General features: G+C 35.9%; 2 protein-coding genes and 1 pseudogene across 2 annotated transcripts; 1 reads left to right on the top strand and 2 right to left on the bottom strand.

Annotated features, from left to right (window-relative positions):
• The first annotated feature begins 10357 nt into the window (after positions 1–10357).
• On the top strand, positions 10358–10925 carry LOC145805713 (uncharacterized). Its single transcript, XM_082900908.1, has 2 exons — positions 10358–10742; positions 10912–10925. Exons 1-2 carry the CDS (start codon positions 10358–10360, stop codon positions 10923–10925), a joined length of 399 nt encoding a protein of 132 aa, XP_082757034.1.
• A 2566-nt stretch (positions 10926–13491) lies between these two features.
• On the bottom strand, positions 13492–13920 carry LOC145805675 (putative mitochondrial protein AtMg00860 pseudogene; annotated as a pseudogene).
• Positions 13921–14127: 207 nt separating this feature from the next.
• On the bottom strand, positions 14128–15077 carry LOC145805639 (uncharacterized). The gene is made up of 2 exons (XM_082900820.1): positions 14918–15077; positions 14128–14840 (listed from the first exon to the last, which is right to left on the bottom strand). Exons 1-2 carry the CDS (start codon positions 15075–15077, stop codon positions 14128–14130), a joined length of 873 nt encoding a protein of 290 aa, XP_082756946.1.
• Positions 15078–26197: the final 11120 nt, after the last annotated feature.

The raw sequence follows: 26197 nt of genomic DNA, 5'->3' as shown, positions 1-26197 counted from the left end.
TTAGATAGAGTAGTGTTCGGTCAACAACAAGCAATTGGGATTGGCATCATCATATGAAATAACAGGGGTTGGTGATTGCATCCTTGGCGAAGCAAGTTCAATGTTGGGGAGAGACAAACTGTCCTATGGCATATGTGGTTTTATGAGCGATGTCATTTGCAAAGGAGCTGGGTCTTCGCAATATCCACATTGAGGGTGATTCTCTCTTAACTATTTAAGCTATTTGAGATCTGATTCACTTGTATTCTCTTTTTGGTTGCAAGTTACTTCGGATAAGGGTCGTCATAGCTTTTGTTACTGTCATATATCTCACGTTGCATTTCTTGGGAATAAGGTCACCCATGGCTTGGCTAGAATGGCGGGTTGAGGTAATGCGCTAGTAGTGTACATGGAGAAGTTCCTCCTGCTCTTTTTTTCTTTAGTCTAGATTGAGGTTGGGTAGTTTGGTTTTCAAGTAACACAATCTTCAACCAAAAAAAAAAAATTATAAAAAAAAACCTCTATAAGTAAAGTTAACAAAACAATTGATACACTAATAATATTGAATGGATTAACAAGCTTTAAAAATTTATATATATTTTCTTATAAAAAAATGTGCAATATTTTAAAACTTGAATGAATTACACTAATGTCCTGTCATGACCTAAACTCGCCCCTAGAGGTTTAGACCATAACCGGCCAATAATCACTTGATTACCTGCGGCTTCATATGAACATACAAAATAATTATAATAATGGGGCCATAAGCGGAAGCATATCACAAGTGAAAAAGTCTATTGAGTTGTGCCAATATGATCAAAATATACATTACATGCATCATAGCACATTCACAAATTTACATGTCTGTGAGAAACTTGTGTACCATAGAAAAATTCATACTTACAGGTTACATGTCCCATGACCATTATAGCAAAATCAAAACAAAAGTCATAACATAATGTGAGTCAAAGGCAAAAGCTCTATCTTGGAGACCAAACAAATTCACAAAAATAACTCTTGAAGCAGACTCTAAGGTTGGGCTCCATGCTGCTAATCACCTACATATACATACATAATATAGAGTGAGCGAAACTCAATGAGTAATAATACAGTAAAAAGGTTTAAATGAATGAGCATAAGTTTCCTACAATATTCATAATCACATCACTGAACGGCCTCGGGCCCAACATAATATGAAATGGCCTCAGGCCCATCATACAAATAGAACAACCTTAGGTCCATCACATTAACAAAATAGCCTTAGGCCATCATTATTGGAACGACCTCAGGCCCATATAAGGTATAGAACGGCCTCGGCCCCACACATTAACAGCTGTTCAGAATGACCTCAGGTCTAATCACATATTATCATATCATTTACAGAATGGCCTTGGGCCCACACATGGTACAGAACGGCCTCGGGTCCAAACATATTATAGTATAACGGAACGACCTTAGGTCCACATTGCATATGTCATATAACATTCATGAAACCCATTCATTTCGATTAAAACACAATAGCAGAATAAATCATCGTTCACGGATCAAAATAAGTAATTACGAACATATCTTTACAATACTATTACTCATAGTGTGTTTGGTCTTGTGGCGTTTCCTCCAACACACGACCTTCACAAACATTTCACATACACATTCGATAAATAATTTGTTCACTTCGTACACTTTTGTTTCAATGATGCACAACCTTTTTCAATAGTTTCTAATCATCATTTCATTTTCCGGAGGGTTTAGATAAGGTTAAGAATGCGTTCAGAAGGTCAAAATGGTCAACACAAGAAAGCAGGATTTTCTTCCCTGTTAGCCGCTCGTGAGACAGGTCCAACCACTCGAGCGATCATGCTTTGCTTGTGTAGAAGTGTGAGTTGTTCGAGCAACCAGAATGCAACCCTAAGATTTTGTTCATGTTCCGCTCGTGTGGAGCTCGCAGCCGCACGAGCAGTCTGGGCAAAATCCAGACAGTCTGAAAGTGGCATAAAATGCAATATTCCATACTCATTTCCAAGCCCAAATTCATGCAAAACTAACTCAAAAATATGATATACTAGCATGATTCAAGTGTAATTTTAACTCAAACATATCAATCTTGCTTCAATATCAAATTCAAGGTCTCATCTTTTTCATAAGTTCATGAATTACATGATCAAGCTCAAAATACATATAAACATGGATAATCTTCCTACTGAGAACGATCTTGAAGATAGTCTTGTTTCTTAATTGCTTGACTTTTCGATCAAGGGTCCGAATAAGGGTTTCCTCATAAAGCATATCGTCATCTAGAGCAATATGATGATAATCAATAACATGAGAAGGATCTTGAAGGTAGCCTCGCAACATTGACATGTGGAACACATTATGCACTTGCTCGATACCTGGTGGTAAAGCAATTCGATAGGCAACCGGATCCAATCTTTCTAAAATTTGGAGTGGCCCTATTTATCGGGGTGACAATTTCACCTTTCTCCCAAATCTTGTTTGCCCTTTCATTAAAGTGACTTTGATAAAAACATGACCTCCAACCTCAAATTCTACGACTCTCCTTCTTTGATTTACATAGCTCTTTTGTCAGTTTGGAGCAGTTTTTAATCTCTGTTGGATGATCTTGATCTTCTCAGTAGTAATTTGTACAATCTCAGGCCCCATCAATGCTCTATCCTCAACTTCAATCCAACAAATCGGAGTTCGACATTTCCTCCCATATAAAGCTTCATATGGTGCCATCCCTATACTAGAGTGGAAACTATTGTTATATGAAAATTTTTCCAGGTAGATAAGTTTCCAAACTCTCATGAAAATCTGAAACACACGTTCGGAGCATGTCCTCCAACGTTTGTATAGTCCTTTTAGACTGCCCATTAGTTTGTGGATGAAACACAGTACTGAACCTCAGTTCCGTCCCCAATGCTTCCTGTAAGCTCTGCCAAAATCTTGACACAAACTTCGAATCTCTATCCGACATAATGGAGACTGGAACACCATGCAATCGAATGATCCCATCCATGTATACAGTAACAAGTCTATCAGTATTATAAATAGTTTTCATAGGAAAAAAGTGAGCAAACTTAGTTAATCTATCCACAATAACCCATATAGTATCCATACCTCAGGGTGTTTGGGGTAAACCAACAACAAAATCCATAGTTATGTGCTCCCACTTCCATTCCGAAATAGGGAGAAGCTGATGTAAATCCGTTGGTTTTTGATGCTCCGCTTTCACTTGCTGACATTGAAGACATCTAGAAATAAACTCTGCAATTTCTCTCTTCGTGTTAGGCCACCAAAAAGCTTGCTTGAGATCTTGATACATTTCAGTATTTCCAAGATACATAGCAAATTTGGATTTGTGAGCTTCTTCCAAAACTCTTCCTCTAATTTCTGGAATATTTGGAACACACAATCTTCCCTTAAACTTTAACACTTGAGCTTCCAAAGAGAATCCCGGTCTTGGCTTCATTTTCATCTCATCACAAACTTTCTTGAGAAATTCATCCTCCGATTGCCTTTGTTTAATTTCTTCAATGATAGCTGGTTGGGTTGATATTGCGGCTAACATTCTGCCTTGTTCATGTAGCACGATGTCCACTTCCATTCACTCCAAGTCAAGTAATAGTTCACTCCGCTTTGTAAGCAAACATGCTAGATTCCCCATTGACTTTCTACTAAGAGCATCTGCTACCATGTTGGATTTGCCGAGATGGTAATGAATCTGCAAGTCATAATCTTTTATAGGTTCTAACCACCGTCTTTGTTGCATATTAAGCTCATTTTGAGTAAAGAAATAATTGAGACTCATATGGTTGGTGTAGACTTCACATGTCGCTCTATAAAGATAATGCCACCATATTTTCAATAAAACCACTGTAGCTAACTCCAAATCGTGGGTAGTGTAACAATCCCAACCTGTGATTAGCCTATAAACTATGATTATGAATGCCTAATAAGTAATTAAGATGAAGTTCTACGTTAATTACATGAGTTATGTGGTATTTGCATTATATTTGCCTGTTATAGAAATATATGTTCAGAATTCTGTTTGTTTCTGCGAATTGAAGGCATTATCAGCCACATAATGTGAAATTGATTGAGAATACATGCTAATTAGAATTTTTAGATTTTATGGTAGGTTGAATGGAAATTTGATTCGGAATGAAATAATTGGATTATATTCAGTTAGACTTAAGCTTAATTATCTATCTTTAATTATACTTGATTAGCTAGCCTAGCCTATATAAGGATAATTAGACTCCACTAGCTCATTCTAGACTTCTTCATTTCCTCATTTTTTAGCCTACAACTGTTGGAGAGAGGGATGAGAAAGAAATCAAGCTCAACTAGGGAGATTGCCAGGGAATTTGAAGGAATTGGCTAGAACTTAGCTAGAATTTGAGAAATTGGGAAGAATTGCTCAAGAATTTAAGAAATTGAGATTTGTAAGTATGAAATCCAACCCTTAGGTTATGTTGTTGGCTCACTCAATTTGTGAATTCAAAAGATAATGAAAGATTAATGCATAAAATGAACTAATGAAGTCGGAAAGAAGAAGATTAGAGTATGCATGTGCATTTCATAGTATTTTGAAGTTGATTTCAAGAAATTCTTCCATGCATGTCATGTTTTCAACTTAATTTTGAGACTTCATCATGTTTTCTATTAATTTACCTTGTTTGAGCATGATTTGAAGGGTTTAAGTGCAAAGAAAGTTCAAAGAAATTACATGCATGTTTGTATCATGAGTTTTGAGTTTAAATTTAACATAATTGGTGAAGCTTTTGGCCTGAATTTTGTGAAATGGCTTTTGATTCATGATATATTATGAATTTATAAGTGTTTTCTTAAATTTTGGCCCAAAAGAACGTGTTTTATTGCCTTAAAATTGAGTTTTGAAGCTGGGAGTGTAATCTGGAAATTCTAGAATTCTGCATCACCGCTCGAGCGACAGAAGTTGCGCTCAAGCGACCACCATTTGTTTTGTACCTCCGCTCGAGCGAAGAAGTCTAAGCTCGAGCGTAAAATTCATGCTCCCAGAAGTTTTACAAAACTTTGTAGACCGCTTGAGCGACCAAAGTTGCGCTTGAGCAAGTACCCTATTTACTCAGTCTTTGGCTCGAGCAATCATCGAGCGAAAAAATCATGCAACCAATACTTTTGCAGACTTTGCAGACTGCTCGAGCGACATATATTGTGCTCGAGCGAACTGCCCTATTTTTTAAAATATGGCTAAGAGTTCCAAAGCACATTTTAGCATCCTCATTGCATCCTAGGCATTCCCAAGCCCTATTTAAGACATAATAATAAGGATAAGACTTAGAAACACACTAAGAACGAAACGTGATGAGTTAAGTATTTTTCGAGCGTGTGTTTCAATGTGTATCCATTATCTGCTTATGTAGATCACACGTCGTAAGCTATTTGATCTTTCTGCTCTGTCTATTTGCTTTTGGAGCCAACTGTGAGTAATAACTTAGTAAAGCTATGTTCAACTTTATTTATTTTCTGTATGATGAAATAAGATCTGTTTTCTGAAATGTTATGTTATGTGCAATGAATGATTGTCCAATTTCTGAAATGTATTCATGGTATCCTTAGCATATTTGTTAGCTGTTACCCAGTATTGGAGGTTCCATTATGGAACTTAATATGTCTGCAATTTGTTACCCGTACCGAAGGCTCCATCATGGATCTCAGCATATCTATTATTTGTTACCTGGATCTGGAAGTTCCTTTATGGAACTGGTTACTCATAACCACTATCTGTTCTGTATCTGTTCTATTAGCGCTAGTAGATGTATAATGTATGATTAAGCATGAACTTCGATTTCTGTATATGATCTGAACAAGAATACGAATGTGAATTTGCTTCTGTTTTTGAAATAAAAATGAATCTGTTTTCTGAATCTAATATAGGACATCATTCAGTTATTTACTCTGTTATTATTCACTAGGCTTCCGCTCACTCTATTATTTATGTATGTAGGTGATCAGTCGCGCAACCAGGCTCAATGATGATTGCCTGGAATTATATTTTGTTGGCCAACCTTTGTGCCTTCCGAGGAGGTTCTGAAAAAAGTCATATGGTCATGTTTTGTGAACTAAGTTTAAGACTTTATTTTCTTTTTGTGAAATTTGAACAAGTTTTTGTTTATCTAAATATTGGGCTAAGTTCCATATTGGTTTTATCTGTATATGTGAGTGACGTAAGACTAATGTAAATATGACGTCACATGTGTGTATAAAAAGTTTTAAATTTATGTCTCATGCATGTTTGCACAGCTCAATAGACTATGTATGTTTTATATATATGCTTCCGATACCCCTTATTATGTGTTAATTTGTTCAGAGACCTTTAGTAATCCAATGATTGTTGATCAGTTACGACGCTAAACCTATAGGGGCGAGTTTGGGTCATGACAGAGTGGTATTAGAGCATGAGTTAAACCGCACCCATGAGTCTATATGAGCTATAGGATGTCCTAGAAAGAATTAGGGACATTAGATCTACATGTGTGAGTGTGTGTTAATTTATGTAAATGTGAAAACTAAATCTGAATATGAACACATGAAATTGAAAGGAATGAACTGAAACTGAATACTTCGAACACTGTGAACAAGATTATTCCTATGTTTATTATTGCCTCGTTTACGTATAGCAACATGGAAAATTCAAGAAGTAATGATGCAACTGAATTTTTCGAAGCCCGAATGAGCTGAATAGAACAAATGCTTGCAGCCTTAACAGAATCTTTGAGGCGACAACCTTTGCTTCCTCCACCACCTCTGGTCCAAGCAAAACCGATAAACAATGACATCATCAGCTTAACTCAGAAATTCAATATGATGAAGCCATAGATTTTCTTGGGTGGAATTGAGCCGTTGAAAGCCGAGTCATGGCTACTTGAGATGGAAAAGTTGTTCGAAGTGTTTCCCTACACCGAGACTCAGAAGGTTCTCTTGGCCATCTATACATTAAAAGATAAATCCTGATGATGTTGGTTTCTAATCTGAAATGACAATGGGAACATGACATGGGTTCAATTCAAAGAGATCTTCTACGACAAGTACTTCCCTTAGTGCTTTCGGGACTGAAAAGTTTCTGAATTTCAAGAACTCAAGGAAGGCAATATGTCAATAGTAGAGTACGAGGCCAAGTTCATAGTGTTAGCCCGATTTGCACCACACATGGTTAACACGGACCACAAGAAAGCCTACAAATTTGAAGGAGGTCTAAATTTGGATGTCTTTGATCTGGTAAGAGTGTTGAAACTGCCCAAATATGTGGATGTTCTTGACAGGGCCTTCATGGCTGAAGGCAACCTAGCAGCTATGAAACAAACCAAAGCCCTAATAACAACAGAATGAAGAGATAAGAGGTCTGGGTACAGTTTTAGAAAGGGCCGCTCTTTTGTAAACAAAAAGCAAACACGAAGCCTACAAGTAGCTCAAGTCAAAGTAGTGGGTCTATACCAGTTTGTCCTGATTGTGGAAGAAAGCATAGGGTTGTGTTTTACCGTGCATTCGGTGCTTGTTTCTAATGTAGCAAGATAGGCCATGCAGTGAAAGATTGTCCGTTTGGGTCTGATAATGCCAACTATCCTGCGACAAGTTCAACCGAATACACTTCTGCATCTAGGACAACTATGAGAGCTAACAGTGGGAGAGAAACTTTAAGACAAGGTTGAGTTTTTGCACAAGTGCTTGGTGATGTGCAGAACACCGAAGTTGTGGTGTCAGGTTTAATTCCCATCTGTGCCCAAAATGCATATGTATTGATTGATTCTGGATCCACCCATTCTTTTATATCGCATGCTTTCTCACGAAAATTGACTAGACCATTAGAACCTATGAATTATTTACTATCTGTGTCTACACCATCTGGAGGTTCTATGGTATGTGTGTATGTTTATCCAACATGTGATATTGTGATTGGTGATACGACATTGTATATTGATTTGTTGCCATCGGGTATTGATCATTTTGACTGTATACTTAGAATGGATTGGTTGACGAAGTATTGTGCAACTATTGATTGTGTGAATAAAACTATCGTGTTTTGACCACCTGGTATACCTGAGTTTGTATTTGTTGGGAATAGGGTAATTCCTCCACCGTACTTGATTTCTTTTGTGAAAGCCAAAAAAATTTTAAGAAAAGGGTGTCGGGGTTATTTGTGTTGCGTTTTGAATGTGACTTCTAAGAGCCCCAACATAGAGAACATCCCAGCAGTGAATGAATTTCCCGATGTGTTTCCAAACGATTTGCCCAGAGACTTAATTGATAGGGAAATTGAGTTTACTATTAATGTTGTACCTAGAACACAATCGATTTCTAAAACCCCATACCGAACGTCAACCTCTGAATTAAAAGAACAGAAGGTCCAATTTCAAGAACTACTTGACAAGAAGTTTATCCGATCGAGTACTTCACCTTGGGGTGCTCTAGTTTTGTTTGTTAAAAAAAAAGATGGGTCTTTGAGACTATGTATAGATTATTGGGAATTGAACAAAGTAACTGTCAAGAATAAATATCCACTACCCTAAATAGATGATTTGTTTGACCAACTCCAGGGAGCCCAGGTGTTTTCCAAAATTGATCTTCGATCTGGATACCACCAATTGAAAGTTAAGGCAGAAGACATAGAGAAAACCGCTTTCCGGACTAGATATGGGCACTATGAGTTTTTGGCAATGCCGTTTGGGGTAACTAATGCACCTGTAATATTCATAGACTTAATGAATAGGGTGTTCAAACAATTTCTTGATGAATTTATAGTTGTCTTTATTGATGATATTTTGATCTATTCTAAAAGTAGGGAAGAATATGAACGTCATCTGAGAATTGGCTTAATGACCTTGAGAGGAAATAAATTGTATGCAAAACTGTCCAAATGCGAATTTTGGCTTGACTGTGTAACATTTCTGGGGCATGTAATCAATAAAGAGAGCATCTCTGTTGACCCACCAAAAATCAAAGCTATTGTGGGTTGGTCAAGACCAACTAACATATCCAAAGTCAGAAGCTTTTTGGGGCTTATAGGTTATTACGCAGATTTGTAAAGGACTTCTCCAAACTTGCTATGCCTTTGACGTAGCTAACACAGAAAAATATGCCATTCGATTGGAATGATCAAAGATTGTGACTTGCAAATTCTGTACCATTCGGGGAAAGCAAATGCAGTGGCAGTTGCTTTGAGCTGAAAATCTATTGGGAATTTGTCATGTTTGCTTACCAATCGGAAGGAATTGTTATGTGACTTGGAGAGAAATGAGAGTGAAATTGTGTTACGTGAACATGGTGGACTCCTAGCCGCCATCTCTATCTAGCCTACAATTATTGAAGAAATTAGAGAGAAACAACTTGAAGATGAATTTCTGCAGACAATTATGAATGAAATTGACACAGAACCGAGACTAGGATTTGTATTTGAGAACAGTGTGATGAAATTTCAAGACAGGCCTTGTGTACCGGATTGTTCTGACATAAGAGCACATGGTATGACCGAGGCTCACAATTCGAAATTTACTATGCATCTAGGTAATATGAAAATGTACAAAGATCTGAAACAGAATTTCTGGTGGCCTGGAATGAAGAAGAGTATTGCTGACTTCGTAGCTGAATGCTTGCATTGCCAACTAGTGAAAGCCAAGTATCAACGACCCACCGATCTACTTCAATCGCTCCCATTACTAGAATGGAAATGAGAGCACATTACGATGGATTTCGTTGTTGGACTGCCTTGCTCATCTCGAGGTATGGATTCTATCTAGGTCATTGTGGATCATTTAACTAAATTTGCCCACTTTTTGCCTGTCAAATCTTTGTGTAATTCAGATAAGTTGGCTAATTTATATGTAAATGAGATTATGAATTGCATGAAGTTCCAGTTTGCATAGTATCTGATAGAGATCCTAAGTTCACTTCGAGATTTTGGCAGAGTTTGAAACAGGCTTTGGGGACTAAACTGAGACTAAGTAGTGCTTATCACCCATACACAAATGGCCAATCTAAATGAACCATTCAAACATTGGAAGACATGTTACGGATGTGCGTGTTAGACTACCAAGGAAATTGGGAGACTCATCTACCTTTGGTTGAATTTGTATACAACAACAACTACTATTCAAGCATCGATATGGCTCTTTATGAAGCCCTGTATGGTAGGAAGTGTCATTCTCCATTTTATTAGGCCGAAGTAGGTGATAGACCATTATTGGGGCCAGAATTGGTCCAAGAGACAACTGAGAAAGTGAAGCTAATATTGCAACGTTTGAAATCTGCACAAAGTCGGTAAAAGAATTATGTAGATGTTCTAAGGCGAGACAAAGAATATGAGGTCGGAGACCATGTGTTTATAAGAGTGACTCCGATGAAAGGTCAGGCATGGTTTGGAGTGAAAGGCAAATTGGCACCAAGATACAATGGGCCATATCAAATTCTTGAGAAAATCAATCCGGTGATGGAGCAAATGCACAATGTATTTCATATTTCTATGCTTCGGGAATATTTATGGGATCCACATCATGTTATTGAACCAACTCATGTGCTTCTGAATGATAATTATACATATGAAGAACAATCAATTCAGATTGTCAATCGAAGGATCAAAAGGCTAAGAAACAAAGAAATTCCACTTGTGAAAGTTGACTGGAAAAACCATGGAGGAACATATGCAACTTGGAAAATTGAGGAAGATATGATGAAAAGATACCCTAATTTGTTCCCTCTAGATCCGACATTCTTCCAGGCTGAAGGTAATTTGAGTTTGGAGGACCAAACTCTTTAAGGAGGGAAGACTGTAACAACCCTAACCTATGATTAGCCTATAATCCATGATTAAGAATGCCTAATAAGTAATTAAGATGAAATTCTACGTTAATTGCATGAGTTATGTGGTATTTGCATTATATTTGTCTGTTATAGAAATATCTGTTTAGAATTCTGTTTGTTTCTGCGAATTGAAGGCCTTATCGACCACATAATGTGAAATTGACTGACAATACATGCTAATTAGCATTTTTAGAATTTTATGGTAGGTTGAATTGAAATTCGACTCGGAATGAAATAATTAGATTATATTCAATTAAACTTAAACTTAATTATCTATCTTTAATTATACTTGATTAACTAGCCTGGCCTACATAAGGATAATTGGACTCCACTGGCTCATTCTAATTCTTCATTTCCTCATTTTTGACCCTACAACCGTTGGAGGGAGGGATGAGAAAGAAATCAGGCTTAACTAAGGAGATTGCTAGGGAATTTGAAGGAATTAGCTTGAACTTAGCTAGAATTTGAGAAATTGGGAAGAATCACTCAAGAATTCAAGGAATTGAGCTTTGTAGGTAAGAAATCCAACCCTTAAGTTATGTAGTTGGCTCACTCAATTTGTGAATTCAAAAGATAATGAAAGATTAATGCATGAAATGAACTAATGAAGTAGAAAAGAAGAAGGTTAGAGCATGCATGTGCATTTCATAGTATTTTGAAGTTGATTTCAAGTAATTCTTCCATGCATGTCATGTTTTCAACTTAATTTTGAGACTTCATCATGTTTTCCATCAATTTACCTTGTTTAAGTATGATTTGAAGGGTTTAAGTTCAAAGAAAGTTCAAAGAAATTACAGGCATGTTTGTATCATGAATTTTGAGTTTAAATTTAACACAATTGGCAAAGCTTTTGGGTTAATTCTGCGAAATTGCTTTTGATTCATGATATATTATGAATTTATAAGTGTTTCCTTAAATCTTGGCCCAAAAGAATGTGTTTTGTTGCCTTAAAATTGAGCTCTGAAGCTCGGAGTGTAATCTTAAAATTCCAGAATTCTACATTATCGCTCAAGTGACAGAAGTTGCGCTCGAGCGACCACCCTTTGTTTTGTACCTTCCCTCGAGCGAAGAAGTCTAAGATTGATTGTAAAATTCAAGCTCCTAGAAGTTTTACAGAACTTTGCAGACTGCTTGAGCGACTAGAGTTGCGCTTGAGCGAGGACCCTGTTTACTCAGTCTTTGGCTCCAGCAACCATCGAGCGGAAAAATCATGCAATCGGTACTTTTGTAGACTTTGTAGACCGCTCGAGCGATAGTTATTACGCTCGAGCGGACTGTCCTATTTTTGAAAATTTGGCTAAGTGTTTCAAAGCACATTTTAGCATCCTTATTGCATCCTAGGCATTCCTAAGCCTTATTTAAAACATAATAATGAGGATAAGACTTAGAAACACACTAAGAACAGAACGTGATGAGTTAATTATTTTCTGAGCGTGTGTTTCAGTGTGTTTCCATTATCTGTTTGTGTAGGTCACGCGTCGTAAGCTATTCGATCTCTCTGCTCTGTCTGTCTGCTTTTGGAACCAACTGTGAGCAATAACTTAGTAAAGCTATGTTTAACTTTATTTATTTTCTGTATGATGAAATAAGATTTGTTTTCTAAAATTTTATGTTCTGTACAATATATGGTTGTCCAATTTCTGAAATGTATTCATGGTATCCTTAGCATATCTGTTAGCTGTTACCCGGTATCAAAGGCTCCATTATGGAAATTAATATGTCTGCAATCTATTACCCGTACCGGAGGCTCCATCATGGAGCTCAGCATATCTGTTATCTGTTACTTGGATCCGGAGGTTCCTTTACGGAACTGGTTACTCATAACCACCATTTGTTCTGTATCTGTTCTGTTAGCATTAATGGATGTATCACATATGATTAAGCATGAACTTCGATTTCTGTATATGATTTGAGCAAGAATACGAATGTGAATATGCTTTTGTTTTTGAAATAAAAATGAATCTACTTTCTGAATCTGATATATGACATCATTTAGTTAAACTTTTTTACTCTGTTATTATTCACTGGGCTCCCGCTCACTCTATTATTTATGTATGTAGGTGATCAGGCCTACAACCAGGCTTCATGATGATTGCCTGGAATTCTATTTTGTCGGCCAACCTTTGTGAACTAAGTCATGTGGTCGTGTTTTGTGAACTAAGTTTAAGACTTGGTTTTCTTTTCCTAAAATTTGAGCAAGTTTCTGTTTATCTTTATATTGGGCTAAGTCCCATTTTGGTTTTATCTATATATATGAGTGACGTAAGACTAATGTAAATATGACGTCACATGTGTATATATAAAGTTTTAAAATTTTGTCCCATGTATGTCTGCACAGCTCAATGGACTATGTTTGCTTTATATATATGCTTCCGCAACCCCTTATTATGTGTTAATCTGTTTAGATGCCTTTGGTAATCCAAGGATTGCTGGCCAGTTATGACGCTAAACCGATAGGAGCGGGTTTGGGTCGTGATAGGTAGGGTAATTCTTTTCATGCAGCTTCAATAGTCAAGATGCATACACAATTACTCTTCCATTCTGCATAAGTACACACCTCAATCCCTTCCAAGAAGTATCACTATAAATAACAAACCCTTTTGTGCCTGACAGCAGAGCGGGGATTGGTGCTGTTATGAGCCTTTTTTTCAATTCTTGGAAGGCAGACTCCCTCTATTCTATCCACTCGAATGGAACACCTTTTTGAGTTAATTGGGTAAGCGACATTGCAATCTTGGAGAAATCTTTAACAAATCTTTGATAGTAACCTACTAAACCCATAAAACTACGCACTTCTGTAACATTAGTAGGGGTAGGCCAGTTCACAATAGCTTCTATCTTTTGCGGATCAACAGACAACCCATCTTTATTAATCACATGCCCCAAAAACACAACTTCATTTGTCCAAAATTCACATCTCTTCAATTTAGCATATAACTTCTTGTCTCTAAGTGTTTGAAGAATTAATCTCAAGTGCTTTTCATGTTCTTCTCTCCTTTTTGAATAAATAAGGATATCATCAATGAATACCACCACAAACTCATCCAAATACAGTTTGAAAATTCGATTCAGTAAATCCATAAAAGCTACTGGTGCATTCATAACCCCAAATGGCTTGACTAAAAATTCATAATGGCCATACCTGGTTTGGAAGGTGGTCTTCTCAACAACTTCTGCTTCGACTTTCAACTGATGACACCCGGATCTCAAGTCAATTTTAGAAAACACTTGTGCCCCCCGTAATTGATCAAATAAGTCATCAATTCATGGTAAAGGGTATTTATTCTTTACAATTACCTTATTAAGTTCTCAATAGTCCATATATAACTGGAGTGTTCCATCTTTCTTTTTCACAAACAGAACTAGTGCGCTCCATAGCGATGTACTTGGTAGGATGAACCCTTTGTCAAGAAACTCTTGCAACTGTATTTTCAATTCCTTTATTTCTGCAGGAGACATTCTATACGGAGCTTTTGAAATCAGTTGAGTACCTGGCACAATATCATTAACAGATTTAATCTCACGGTCTATCAAGTCCCCTGGCAAATCCTCAGGAAATACATTTGAAAATTCGCTAACAATTGAGATATTATCAACACTCACATCCGTTGTTTGTATATGAAGAATACTACATAAATAACCTTTACAACCCTTCTGAAGTAATTTACAAGCTTTCATGGCCGATATCAAATAGGCTAGAGGAACTACCCTATGTCCCACAAAAGTAAACTCATGTTGTCCCGGAGGCCGAAAAACAACTTGTTTAGACACACAGTCGATGGTTATATGATACTTAGTTAACCAGTTTATCCCCAAAATTATATCAAAATGAACCAAATCAAGAGGTATCAAATTAGCACATAATGGAATATCCCCAAGTAAAAGCTTACATGCAGGGTAAATAAAAGCACATAACATAGAGTCCCCAAATGGTAAAGACACACACAACACATAATTCAATGGTTCCATAGGTCTAATCAAATTACGAGCAAATGTTTTCGAAACAAAGGAATGAATGGAACCTGAATCAAGTAGCATATGAGCCAGTTGGCCATTGATAGAGAGTGTACCTAAGACCACAACCTCTGTATTCTATTACCAGGAACAAGAGCAAAGACTCTCGCTTGCCTGACATTGTCTCTAGTAGTAGGAGGTCTCACCGTAGTCTTCATTGCAGGAGTGGAATCTGTAAAACTAGCAGTTGGTCTATTTACTTTTTGTTGATCATTCAAAGGACAATCTCTCACCAGATAACCCATTTTTTCACACTTAAAACAAGCCTCGGTTGCTCGGTAGCAAACTCCCCGATGTTTTTTTCCACACTCTGGGCAAGTTGGTGCTGAATCAAGGGTGGAACCAGAAGCATTGGAAGTTCCCATATTCTTTTTCTTGTTTTGTGAGGATGCCAACCCCTTTTGCACATTAGAACCCTACCTCTTAGTCTTCCAATCTGAGAACCAGTTGCGGTTAGCTATGTTATCCTCAGACATTAGGGCCCTATCCAATACATTAACATATTTCGGTAACTTCAAAACATTAATCTTCTCAAGAATAGAATCTCATAGTCCTCCCTCGAATTTCCTTGCCTTCTTGTAGTCCGTATTGACCATGTGCAGTGCGAAACGGGCTAACTCGGTAAACTGTGCCTTATACTCTGCTACAGTTTTGTTTCCTTGCTTCAAGTTTTCAAACTCTGTCACGTTCCTGTCTCGGATACACTGTGGGAAATATTTTTCATAGAAGACTTCCAAAAATTGAGCCCAAGTCATTCCTTGATGTTCATCTGTAATAAGCATCCACCAACGGAGTGCATCATCTTCTAGTGTAAAAGCAGCAAGTAGTACTTTCTATGACTCAGTACACGGAAAGACTTCAAACAGTTTTTCACTGCCAAGCACCCATGCCTCCGCTTTCAGTGGGTCAATTCCTTCTTTGAACAATGGCGGCTTCATCTTTTTAAATTCTTCTGTGAGTGTAATTGTTCGATCTTTAGCTTGGTGGTCTTACACTAGAGGTGGTGGCATAGGCATTGGTGGCGGTTGTAGTGGTTGTTGCTGCCGTTGTTGTTGTTGTTGTTGTTGTTGTTGTTGTTGTTGTTGTCTAAAAGCCTCTGCCATTTCCATGACCATTCACTCTATTCTATCGAGTCGTGTGGAGGTTGACTTCTCCACTTCTTCTGCCCTTGCTCTCACCATGATCTATATGAACATACATTATAACTTTCACATAAAATATGCATATAAGTCACACTTACAAATGCACATCTTTATGTCATACCTGGTTATGAATGCATTATGAATGCAACTTAAGCCTTTTCTAGACTTCTTATTGCTCAAATGGACTCGTGTGTGAGATATTAACTCGTTCTTTGATACCACTCTATCATGACCCAAACCTGCCCCTAGAGGTTTAGACCATAACCAGCCAATAATCACTTGATTACCTGCGGCCTCATACGAACATACAGAATAATTATAATAATGGGGCTGTAAGCAGAAGCATATCACAAATGAAGAAGTCTATTGAGTTGTGCCAATATGATCAAAATATGTATTACATGCACAATAGCACATTCACAAATTTACATGTCCATGTGAAACTTATATACCATAGAAAAATTCATACTTTTAGGTTACATGTCCCAAGACCATTGTAGCAAAATAAAATAAAAAAAAGTCATAACATAATGTGAGTGAAAGAAAAAAGCTCCATCTAGGAGACTCGGCCAAATAGGTTCACAAAAATAACTCCTGAAGCAGACTCTAAGGTTGGGCTCTATGCTGCTGATCACCTATATATACATACATAGTATAGAGTGAGCGAAGCACAATGAATAATAATACAGTAAAAATGTTTAATTGAATGAGCATGAGTTTCTCACAATATTCATAATCATATCATTGAATGGCCTCAGGCCCAACATAATACGAAACAGCCTCTGGCCCATCATATAAATAGAACGGCCATAGGCCCATCACATTAATAGAACGACCTTAGGCCTATCATTATCGGAATGGCCTCAGGCCCACATAAAGTACAGAACGGCCTCAGGTCCACACATTAATAGTTGCTTAGAATGACCTCAAGTCCAATCATATATTATCATATCATTTACAAAACGGACTCGAGCCCACACATGGTACAGAACAGCCTTGGGCCCAAACATATCATACTGTAACAGAACAACCTTAGGTCCACATTGCATATGTCATATAACATTCATGAAACCCATTTGTTTTGATTAAAACAAAATAGTGGAATAAATCACCATTCTCAAATCAAAATAAGTAATTGCGAACATATCTTTACAATACTATTACTCATAGTGCGTTTGGTCTTCCGGCATTTCCTTCAACACACGACCTACACAAACATTTCACATGCACATTCGATAAATAATTTGTTCACTTCGTACACTTTTCTTTCAATGATTCACAATAATTTTCAATGGTTTCCAATCATAATTTCATTTTTCGGAGGGTTCAGATAAGGTCAAGAATGCGTTCAGAAGGTCGGAGAGCTTAACACAAGAAAATAGGATTTTCTTCCCTACTGGCCACTTGTGCGGTAGGTCCAACCGCTTGAGTGGTCGTGCTTTGCTCGTGCAGAAGTGTGAGCCGCTCGAGCAAGTAGAAGGCAACCCTTAGATTTTGTTCATGTTCCGCTCGTGCGGAGCTCCCAGCCGCACGAGCGGTCTAGGCAAAATCCAAACAGTCCAAAAATGACACAAAATGCAATCTTCTGTACTCATTTCCAAGCCCAAATTCATGCAAAACTAACTCAAAAATATGATATACTAGCATGATCCAAGTGTAATTTCAACTCAAACACATCAATCTTGCTTGAATATCAAATTCAAGGTCTTATCTTTTTCATAAGTTCATGAATTACATGATCAAGCTCAAAATACATATAAACATAGATAATCTTCCTACAAATCTTTGTTGTGTGAACAATCTAGAGCTTATTTCATGCATTATTCACAAGATTGAACTCTAATCAAACAATATTGAAGAGATTAAGGTTCCATTTCTTGAATTTAGTTCAAACAATAACACATCCCAAAACCTTAACTCATATAAGTCTTGAATCTTCAAATTCCTTTTGATTTCAAGCAAAAGATGAGTTATTTACAAAGATTCTAAGTAGATTTCCATACCTTAGTTCAAATCTAGGAGTTTCCCCTTGAATCCCTTCCAAAACCGTAGTTCATCATCTTCCTTTCTCTGTAACTCACTCTCTAGCAAATGAGATGATCTCAAGATAGCCATATACATATATACAACATAGGCTCATTAACTTAATTAAATCATTACGAATCGTAATTTTACAAAATTTCTTTGTAGGCTTTAAAAATCATGCTAAACACAGATATGAAGTCGATTTTGGTTTCTGGCACCTTTAAGGCTTTCAATTTTAGTTCAAAGTTGTAATTGCAACATTTATTCATACATTCAACAGATATAATTTCAAAATCACATAATTCACACACTTAAACTTGCAAATTCATATCAAACACATAATCACATGCATAATTAAGCATAATACCGGTTGGGTTATCACACATCCTTTGAAATTTGGAACAAATACAATTTATCATTATTGCACTAAAGTCTTCCTTTTATTAATGATTCGTTAGTCATATGGATAGAAATATAACATTATCATATCTTTTACACTAAAATTTATATTTTACCGTATTTATCTTTATATCTTTACATTACTTGCATTAGTTTTAGTCCATTTAACTTTACTAAAATAGAATTTAGTGAATTATGTCAAAACTGAGAGACTTGTTATATTTTCTCCAAATCTCAAGAGAGTTCAATGTAACTTATCCTTTAAACTTTGTCAATAATCGTAAGGTACACTCATTTTAAATTAGGGAAAATTCGGAATACATCCCTTTACATGTTTTTGTTAGAGTTCTCAGACATTGAAAGTTTGCTTTCTAGCTTAGGTTCCTAGAATTTTAAGTTTTAGAAGAATTAAGAAAAACTTTTATATAAATTCTAGAAGTGTTTTTAATCTTTAGAATTGTCTATGTCTACTTCATCTCTCTTGTTGTTCTTTTCTCTCTATCTTTAGTGTCGCTTTTATCACATCCACCAAAGCTGCCTTAACTGCATCTTTTGCTACAACCTTAAATGCATCCACTGTCGTGGTCACCTAAGCTCTTTTTACTCAAAATTGTCATCACCGTCACCGATTTCTCGGTCTCCGTCATCCACCTCTGCTGCCTATGTCTCTTCTCTTGAACCATCATTATAGACATTAATCTCTTAGTCTCTACTTCCTTTCAGACTTCCGTTATAGTTTTCGCACCTTGTTGGTCCATATATAGACTATCATTCATCCTTTATAACTATCATTCCTCTCTCTATCTCTCTAACATGCCTCATTGGTCTAGATATGGACTATTACTCACCTTTATTGTTGTTCTTTTGTTTTTGTTCTCCTTTTTTTCTCTGATCTATATGTTTTTTTTTAATAAAGATTTGGCTGTTGTTTTTTTTACTGATTTTTTTTATAGGAATTAATCAGTGAAATTAGTAACTTTCTTAGTCAATAATAGTGAAAAAAGTAAGTAAATTTTCACTAGTTTTGGTCAGTCAAATTTCACAAACTTCTAGACTAAGTAAGTGAAATTTCACGAAAGCAGAGTCAATGAAATTTATTAAAGTCAAATAAATTTCAATGTACAAATACAATAAAAATTCAATTGACAAACAATGAAATTTCAATTTTGAAAACAATAAAATTCCACTAACCGAGGACAGTAAAATTTCACTTCACTAGAGAATTATTGAAAATGCTCTTCAATAAATTTCATTGTGCTAAGTAAGTGAAATTTCACTTCACTCCAAAGTTGTCAGAAAATAGTAGCCAACAATCAAAGGTGTTCACCAAATTTTTTTTGTCAGTGAGTGGAGGTTGAGGTTGTCGGTAGGGATGTAATAAAATTACATTAAGGGCAATTTTGTCCCCAAAACAAACTTAATATCCTGAAGTTAATAAATATATTTTCATTATTCTTAACTAATAAAATATAAGAAAACAGCTAATAATAAAACTTACAATTGTTTAATAGAAGTAGCTGCAGAGAATTGCTTTGAAATACATAGAAAATAAATTACAGAGATAGCTAATTTTTGAGGAAGGAATGGTCTCTCAAATTCTTTTCTAACTCTGTCCAACAATTTACTCAGATTACCAATTTATAAGCAAAATAAATAACTATGCAACTTGTGAACAATAGCTGGAAGAGCATGATAGAGCACATGGGTGCTGTTTGCTACTTTCGGCCAAGTGACTAAAGTTGATTGAAGCTTTTGGCTGATTGGTGAATAGTTATGACTTTGGCTTTTACTATTCAAAACTTTTGGTGGCATGTGACTGATGGAAATCAATATATAGACAAAATAACAACTTTTCTCAAAAGATGAGTAGAGAGTGAAGCTATAATGCATATATATCAAATCCAATGCTGACTGCTTGAACAATTGGCTAGGCATATGGATCCTGTGCATCTTGGAATTCGGGTCCATATGGATTTTGAGTAGTTGAACCTTCAGAAGAGTTTGAACTATCTGAACCCTCTTCTGAATTGCTGTTATTCGAGTCTAATTTGGCATGGGCCATGAGGAGACGAGCCATCTGGAGGAGCTCATCTTTGGATGACTTGGACTTGGGCTTAACCTTGGATTTGGACTTATCCTTTGACTTGGGCTGATTAGAACTGGGCTTTGCTGACTTGGACTTAATCTTTGATTTGGATGACTTAGGCTTGGAAGAACTGGATGTTGGGCTTCCAAGATTGACTGGAGGAAGTTGGCTTCCCTGAGTTAATGAAGCAGTTGGGATCTGCTGAGCTTTAACCATAGTAGGAGTTGGAGCATGTATGTTGATTGGGAATTTAGTTTGAACAATGTCAACAATGCGTGAAATTTTGAAATTATCCCACCATTTAACCATGTGTTGTCGGTAAATAACATCATCAGAAATACCATATTGTCATTTGAATATCCAAGGGATTTTGTATTTGAATATAAAAATGAGCAATGGAGGGAATTTCCTTTGCTGTGGAGTGAATGAGAAAACAATGGAAAAATAGTTGACTTGTTCCACAATGACTGATGGGAAGATTTCTGAAATAGCTTCATACTGAGTCCACCATCGTAGAAACCAAGTAGGTAATTCAGATTTGAACTTTTGATCAAACTGGAGAAACCATAAGTGACTATTTGACTCATTTTGACACAAGAGAACTTTGAACCAAGCGTCAATATAATCATAGTAACTGTATTGAATTGAATGACCAGGCAAATCTCTTAGTTGATAAGGAGAACCCCAATCATCTAGAGAAACAAAGTTGTGAATATAGAGTGAATGATATACAATTTTACTTGTGTAAGTACGATCATAAATGGGTTTAATCATAATAGACTGGTGGTTGAATAAGATGTCTTTGTAAAAGGTAATTGTTTTTTCTGGATGGAGAGGAACAAAATGCCATCCAGGAGGGAAATAAGATTTAACCAAATCGTGAACAGTATGGCTCTTTGGGTGACTGGGTTCTTTGAAAAAGAGATTAGTAGTAGTAGATTTAACATAATCAGACCGGGCATATTTAATAGGGTTAGGAGGGTAAGGAGTAACTGCTTAACTAGATGAAGAAAAGGGATCAGTAGCCAAAGCAGATGTATAACTGGGCTTAGGAATGTTACCAAGAATTTGGTAACGATTAACCAATTCAGCAGGGTGATATTTGGTGACTAGCTCCAAAGGAGGAGGAACAAAAGGTTGACTAGATGGGACCAAGGCTTTAGAAGGAGGCCTGGGACGAGATATCTGTGAAATAGATAAATGAAATTAGCATCCACAGAGGATATTTAATTGATCAATATGTCAATGTAAACAGTTAATATAATGAGAAAGTTGCTAGCGTTGAGCTTTAATTCGATGGAACTGAATATATTGAGCACGTTTAGTGGGTAAATGGGTTGATTTGAGAAAAGAAAGGCGAGAAGCAGTATGCTTATTCAGGGATTTGTAGAGTTTCATTTTCTGTTTATGGTATGAAATAGAATAGGCATTATCCACCCTGTAAAAATTCTCGGGTAAGAAAATCAGGAATAGAATTTTGACAACCAGGAATATATTCAATATCAAAATCAAAAATTCTTAATATAGATTGCCAACGGACAAAAATTTGCTTACTAGCAAGATCTTAAACATTTTTTTCTAAAACATATTTAGCAGATTTACAATCAACATGAAGTAAAATCTTTTGATATAAAATATCATCTTGAAATTTACTAATACATAGAACAGTAGATAAAATTTCTTGTTTAATAGTACTATAATTCTTTTGTGCTTTATTCCAGACACCGGAATGAAATCGAACAATTTGTTCAGATGACTGAGTAGTGATTTTTTGGAGAAGGATGCCACCATAACAAATATCAGAGGCATCGTTTTGAATAATTTTAAAGGAATTTTCAGTGGGAATACCAAGACAAGGAAGAGACTTGACATATTGTTTGAATTCTTTAACAATAGCAGTATGAGTCGGAGACCAAGGGGGAGGATTGTCTTTTAACCATTCAAATAAGGGTTGACAAGCTTTCCTAAGGTCTTTGTAAAATTCAGCAATATAATTAAGTGATCCTAAAAAACGTTGTAACTGGGTTTTCTCTAGAATTTCATCAGGAAATTTAGAAGCAAATTCAATAGAGCGACTAATTGGTAGAATTGTATTCTGGTGAATATCATATCCTAAAAATCTGACTTTAGTTTGGAACAATTTAATCTTAGGAGCAAATATGACTAGACCATGACTTTTAATAGTATAAAAGAAAGCGGTAAGATGTTTCCAATGTTCACTAATTGATTTTGAAAAAATGAGAATATAATCTATATAAACTATGGAAAAATGACTAAATAGATTGAAAATGTCATTCATTATATTTTGAAATTCACTAGGTGCATTTTTTAGTCCAAAAGGTATGACATTCTATTCATAGTGACCAAAGGGTGTAGTAAAAGCAGTTTTATATCTATCTTTAGGATGAATTTAGATTTGCCAAAAACCACTTTTTAAATCAAATTTACTAAAAATGACAGATTGACTAAGTCTTTTGATTAAGTCTTTTTTTTATTAGGAATTGGATATCTAATCCATTCTAAGACTTTATTTAATGGTTTATAATTAATAACTAGGCAAGGGGCACCTCGTTCTGATTCAGCATTTTTATTAACATAAAAGGCGGGGCAAGACCAAGGTGATTTACTATGACTAATAATCGTATTTTTTAATAATTCATTGATTTCTTTTTTACAAATTTCAACTAATTCATGATTCATTTGAATAGGTCTAGATTTAGGAGAAATTTGTCGTTCATTAAAATTTTTAATATATGGAAGTGTAACTACATGTTTTTTTCTATGCCAAAAGGCAGTGGGTAGAGTTGAACAAACAGTTGTTTCTAATTTTAATTTAAATTCTTCAATTTGAGATATAAGAATTGGGTCAGTTAATTGTTGTTCAATTCTTTTGTAATTAACTTCTTCTTTAAGAAATCTTAATTGACGAGTTAATCTATTAATAGTTTGGGAAATAGAACAAGCTTTTAACTGATGTAATTCAAGAGCTTCAGGAGGAGATACAAATTTAAAAGTAATTGTTTGGCCAAGGGCTTGAATAGTTATTCCTTGAGTGGAAGTAGTAAATGGATATAGCAAAAATATAAATGGTGTTCCTAAAATAACTTTGTCAGTCATATTTCGGACTAAAGCAAAAGATGTTTTAAAACAAACATTATTCTGGCAAATATGAACTAGTGGTAATTTATATTTAATATGCATTTGACTACCATTAGCAGAAGTTAATTTTTCATTAGTTTTTTCATAATATTTAGTAAGAATTAATCCTTCTTGAACACAATTAAGATAAGCACCGGTATCAATAAGAGCAATAACTTCTAATTCAAAATTATTAATTACTAGTTTAATTTTGGAACACCATTTTTGAATATGTATTTTATTGAGAAGATTTAATCTTTTGTTTTCATGATTAGAGGAATGAGGGGATCGATTATCAAATAAAAGATTATTAGGATTAGTATGTTCAGATTCATTATCAGATTCTTCTGAGGAAATGGCATCATTAGCTTGGAAATTATCTAATCTTTTGTTAATTTTTAAAACAGTGATTTCATCTTCTAATAATTTATCTTTATTCTGTAAATCTTTGATTAAACGTTTGATTTGATTAATTTCTTGTTGTAAATCTTGAAGAGTAATGTCTTTTGATTTATTTTTAAATCTTTCTAAAGTTTTAGATAAACTAATAATTGGTTTGTCAGGTTTTAATTTCTTATCAGTTAATAAAGATTTTAATTTAGCAATATATTTCTGTTTTAATTCTGGATCCTCTAAACAACTAATTAATTCAATAATGGCAGTTTTTTCTTGATGTTGTTTGGTAAGAACAGTGATTTGTTTGATTGGTTTACAGCAAACATCATTACATCTGAATTCAATATTATTATCAGAATTATAACTAGGTGAATGGTAATCAGAAGATGTATCTTGAGGATTACTAGAATTATTATCAGAATTACTGGCAGATTGGTTTAATTGGAAGATTTCAAATAATTGATTTTTTGATTCATCATTGATTTGGAGTTGATTAACTTTTTATTTTAATTTTTGTTTTTCTTTACATTTATTAGAATAATGACCTTTTTTTACCACAATTGTAGCAAATAATATCTTTAGTAGATTTAGATTTTGGATGTGATTTCTTATAATATTTCTTTTTGGGTTTAGTATAAAATTTATCAGTGGATTTGGAAGGTGGATAATTCTTTCTATATTTATTAGAATATTTTGAAGACTTATGTTTATTGTATTTATGTTTTTTTACGGCGAGAAGGTGCTACCGGAGGTAAACCACATTGTTCGCAAAAGTTACTATAACAAGCTCGCGAGGGACCCTCGCTACAGTTCGGACTCGCGATTTGTGTCGCGGTTCTTAATCTGAACCAAAGAGTCCAAATTTGGCAAATCGTTTTGAGAAACAGATTTTTGAAAAAGTAGTGCCAAACATGGACTGCTTTGCCAGATACAGAGTCGCCACCTAAATATTTTTTAAAATGGGGAAATTTAGGAAACCCTGACTCGGTGCCGAAGGCCACATGTCCGTCATCACCGGAGTTGTCTCCGCTCGGGAGCTTGGGTACGATCGGGGAAGGTCAGCTATGAGCACCCCCTTTCGCCTGGTTCGAAGACCGGCCTCTACTAACCGTGATATCCGTTTTTGAAAACTTTATGTGTTCTTAAACCAATTATTAGCCTAGAATTACTATGTTATGCGCGCAGCAAACAAGTATAGACTAGATTGCCTAATTTGGAAATAAGCATTGCATATCCGTTTGTTTTGGAAAATGTTTTGGATTTGCTACTCGCAAGTAGGCTAAAACACGGATTTCAATGAGTTCTTCCAACTCCAACAATCCAACCTTCACCCACAGGCATCCAAACAGTTTATAACACATAAGCATCTAGCCACATGTTAAGCATGCTGACATGGCAACATTCACACTCATGTGATATGCTAAAGCGGAAATACTTACATCGTACTTCGTGCCAAAACAAAGAACTCGTTAGCAAAGATGCATGATCCAAGTCCATGTTAAGTGCCTAATGCATCGCATACAAAGTGTTGCTAGAATAGGCTCGGCTATCCTAAACATGGCATGTGAGAATGCACAACTATCACATATTCAGTTTAGAATTTGAAGTACAAATGCAGTTAGCGTGATGTACCGAGCCTAATACATGTAGCACAAATGCATGAATGCACGCATGCATAGCATAAGGTATGCTAATTTAAACGTGCCCTAATCTACCATCGTAAACAGGTAAATAAAAGGGAAGAAAGAAGTGAGGTTGGAAGACATACACACCACCCACACACACTTATTACAGATTTGCCTTCGCTCGGAGGGACCAAATAAATATTACAGATTAATTAACTACGCAAGCTAATTAATAATTACAAATTGCCTTATCAGCTAAGCAAAATAACTAGAACTAAGAAAAACAGGAAAATCGCCTCAGGAAACGCGCCACCATGCATAGGCTGCCTCTGTTTTCCTTCCTTCACTCCTCTGGAGGCTGTCAAAACCTCAGGACTGCATCCCTGGACACTGGGGAGTGCCACCGGCTGAGTGGAATTACCACCGGCAGTGGTGTGTGGCCATCGGCACAAAATGAAGCTGTCGGCAGAGGAATTGTTGCCGGTCGGTACCTTACACTGCCGGTCGGCAGAGTGTTCCTGCAGAATCTGCAAATGACAGCAACAGAGGGCAAG

This window comes from Camellia sinensis, chromosome 1, assembly GCF_055761805.1.
Source record: "Camellia sinensis isolate YWXY chromosome 1, ASM5576180v1, whole genome shotgun sequence".
Classification (NCBI taxonomy): Eukaryota; Viridiplantae; Streptophyta; class Magnoliopsida; order Ericales; family Theaceae; genus Camellia; species Camellia sinensis.
The sequence above is the reverse complement of the archived record's forward strand: the minus strand, read 5'-3'. Positions and strand labels throughout refer to the sequence as shown.

Bases quoted from the DNA above. Each gene is read 5' to 3' on its own strand.
- LOC145805639 (XM_082900820.1), bottom strand. From the start codon at position 15,077: ATGGGTTATCTGGTGAGAGATTGTCCTTTGAATGATCAACAAAAAGTA. The intron at 14,841-14,917 runs GTAATAGAATAC...TACTTGATTCAG, and splicing joins AGTCTTTGCTCTTGTTCCTG to GTTCCATTCATTCCTTTGTT.
- LOC145805713 (XM_082900908.1), top strand. From the start codon at position 10,358: ATGAAAGGTCAGGCATGGTTTGGAGTGAAAGGCAAATTGGCACCAAGA.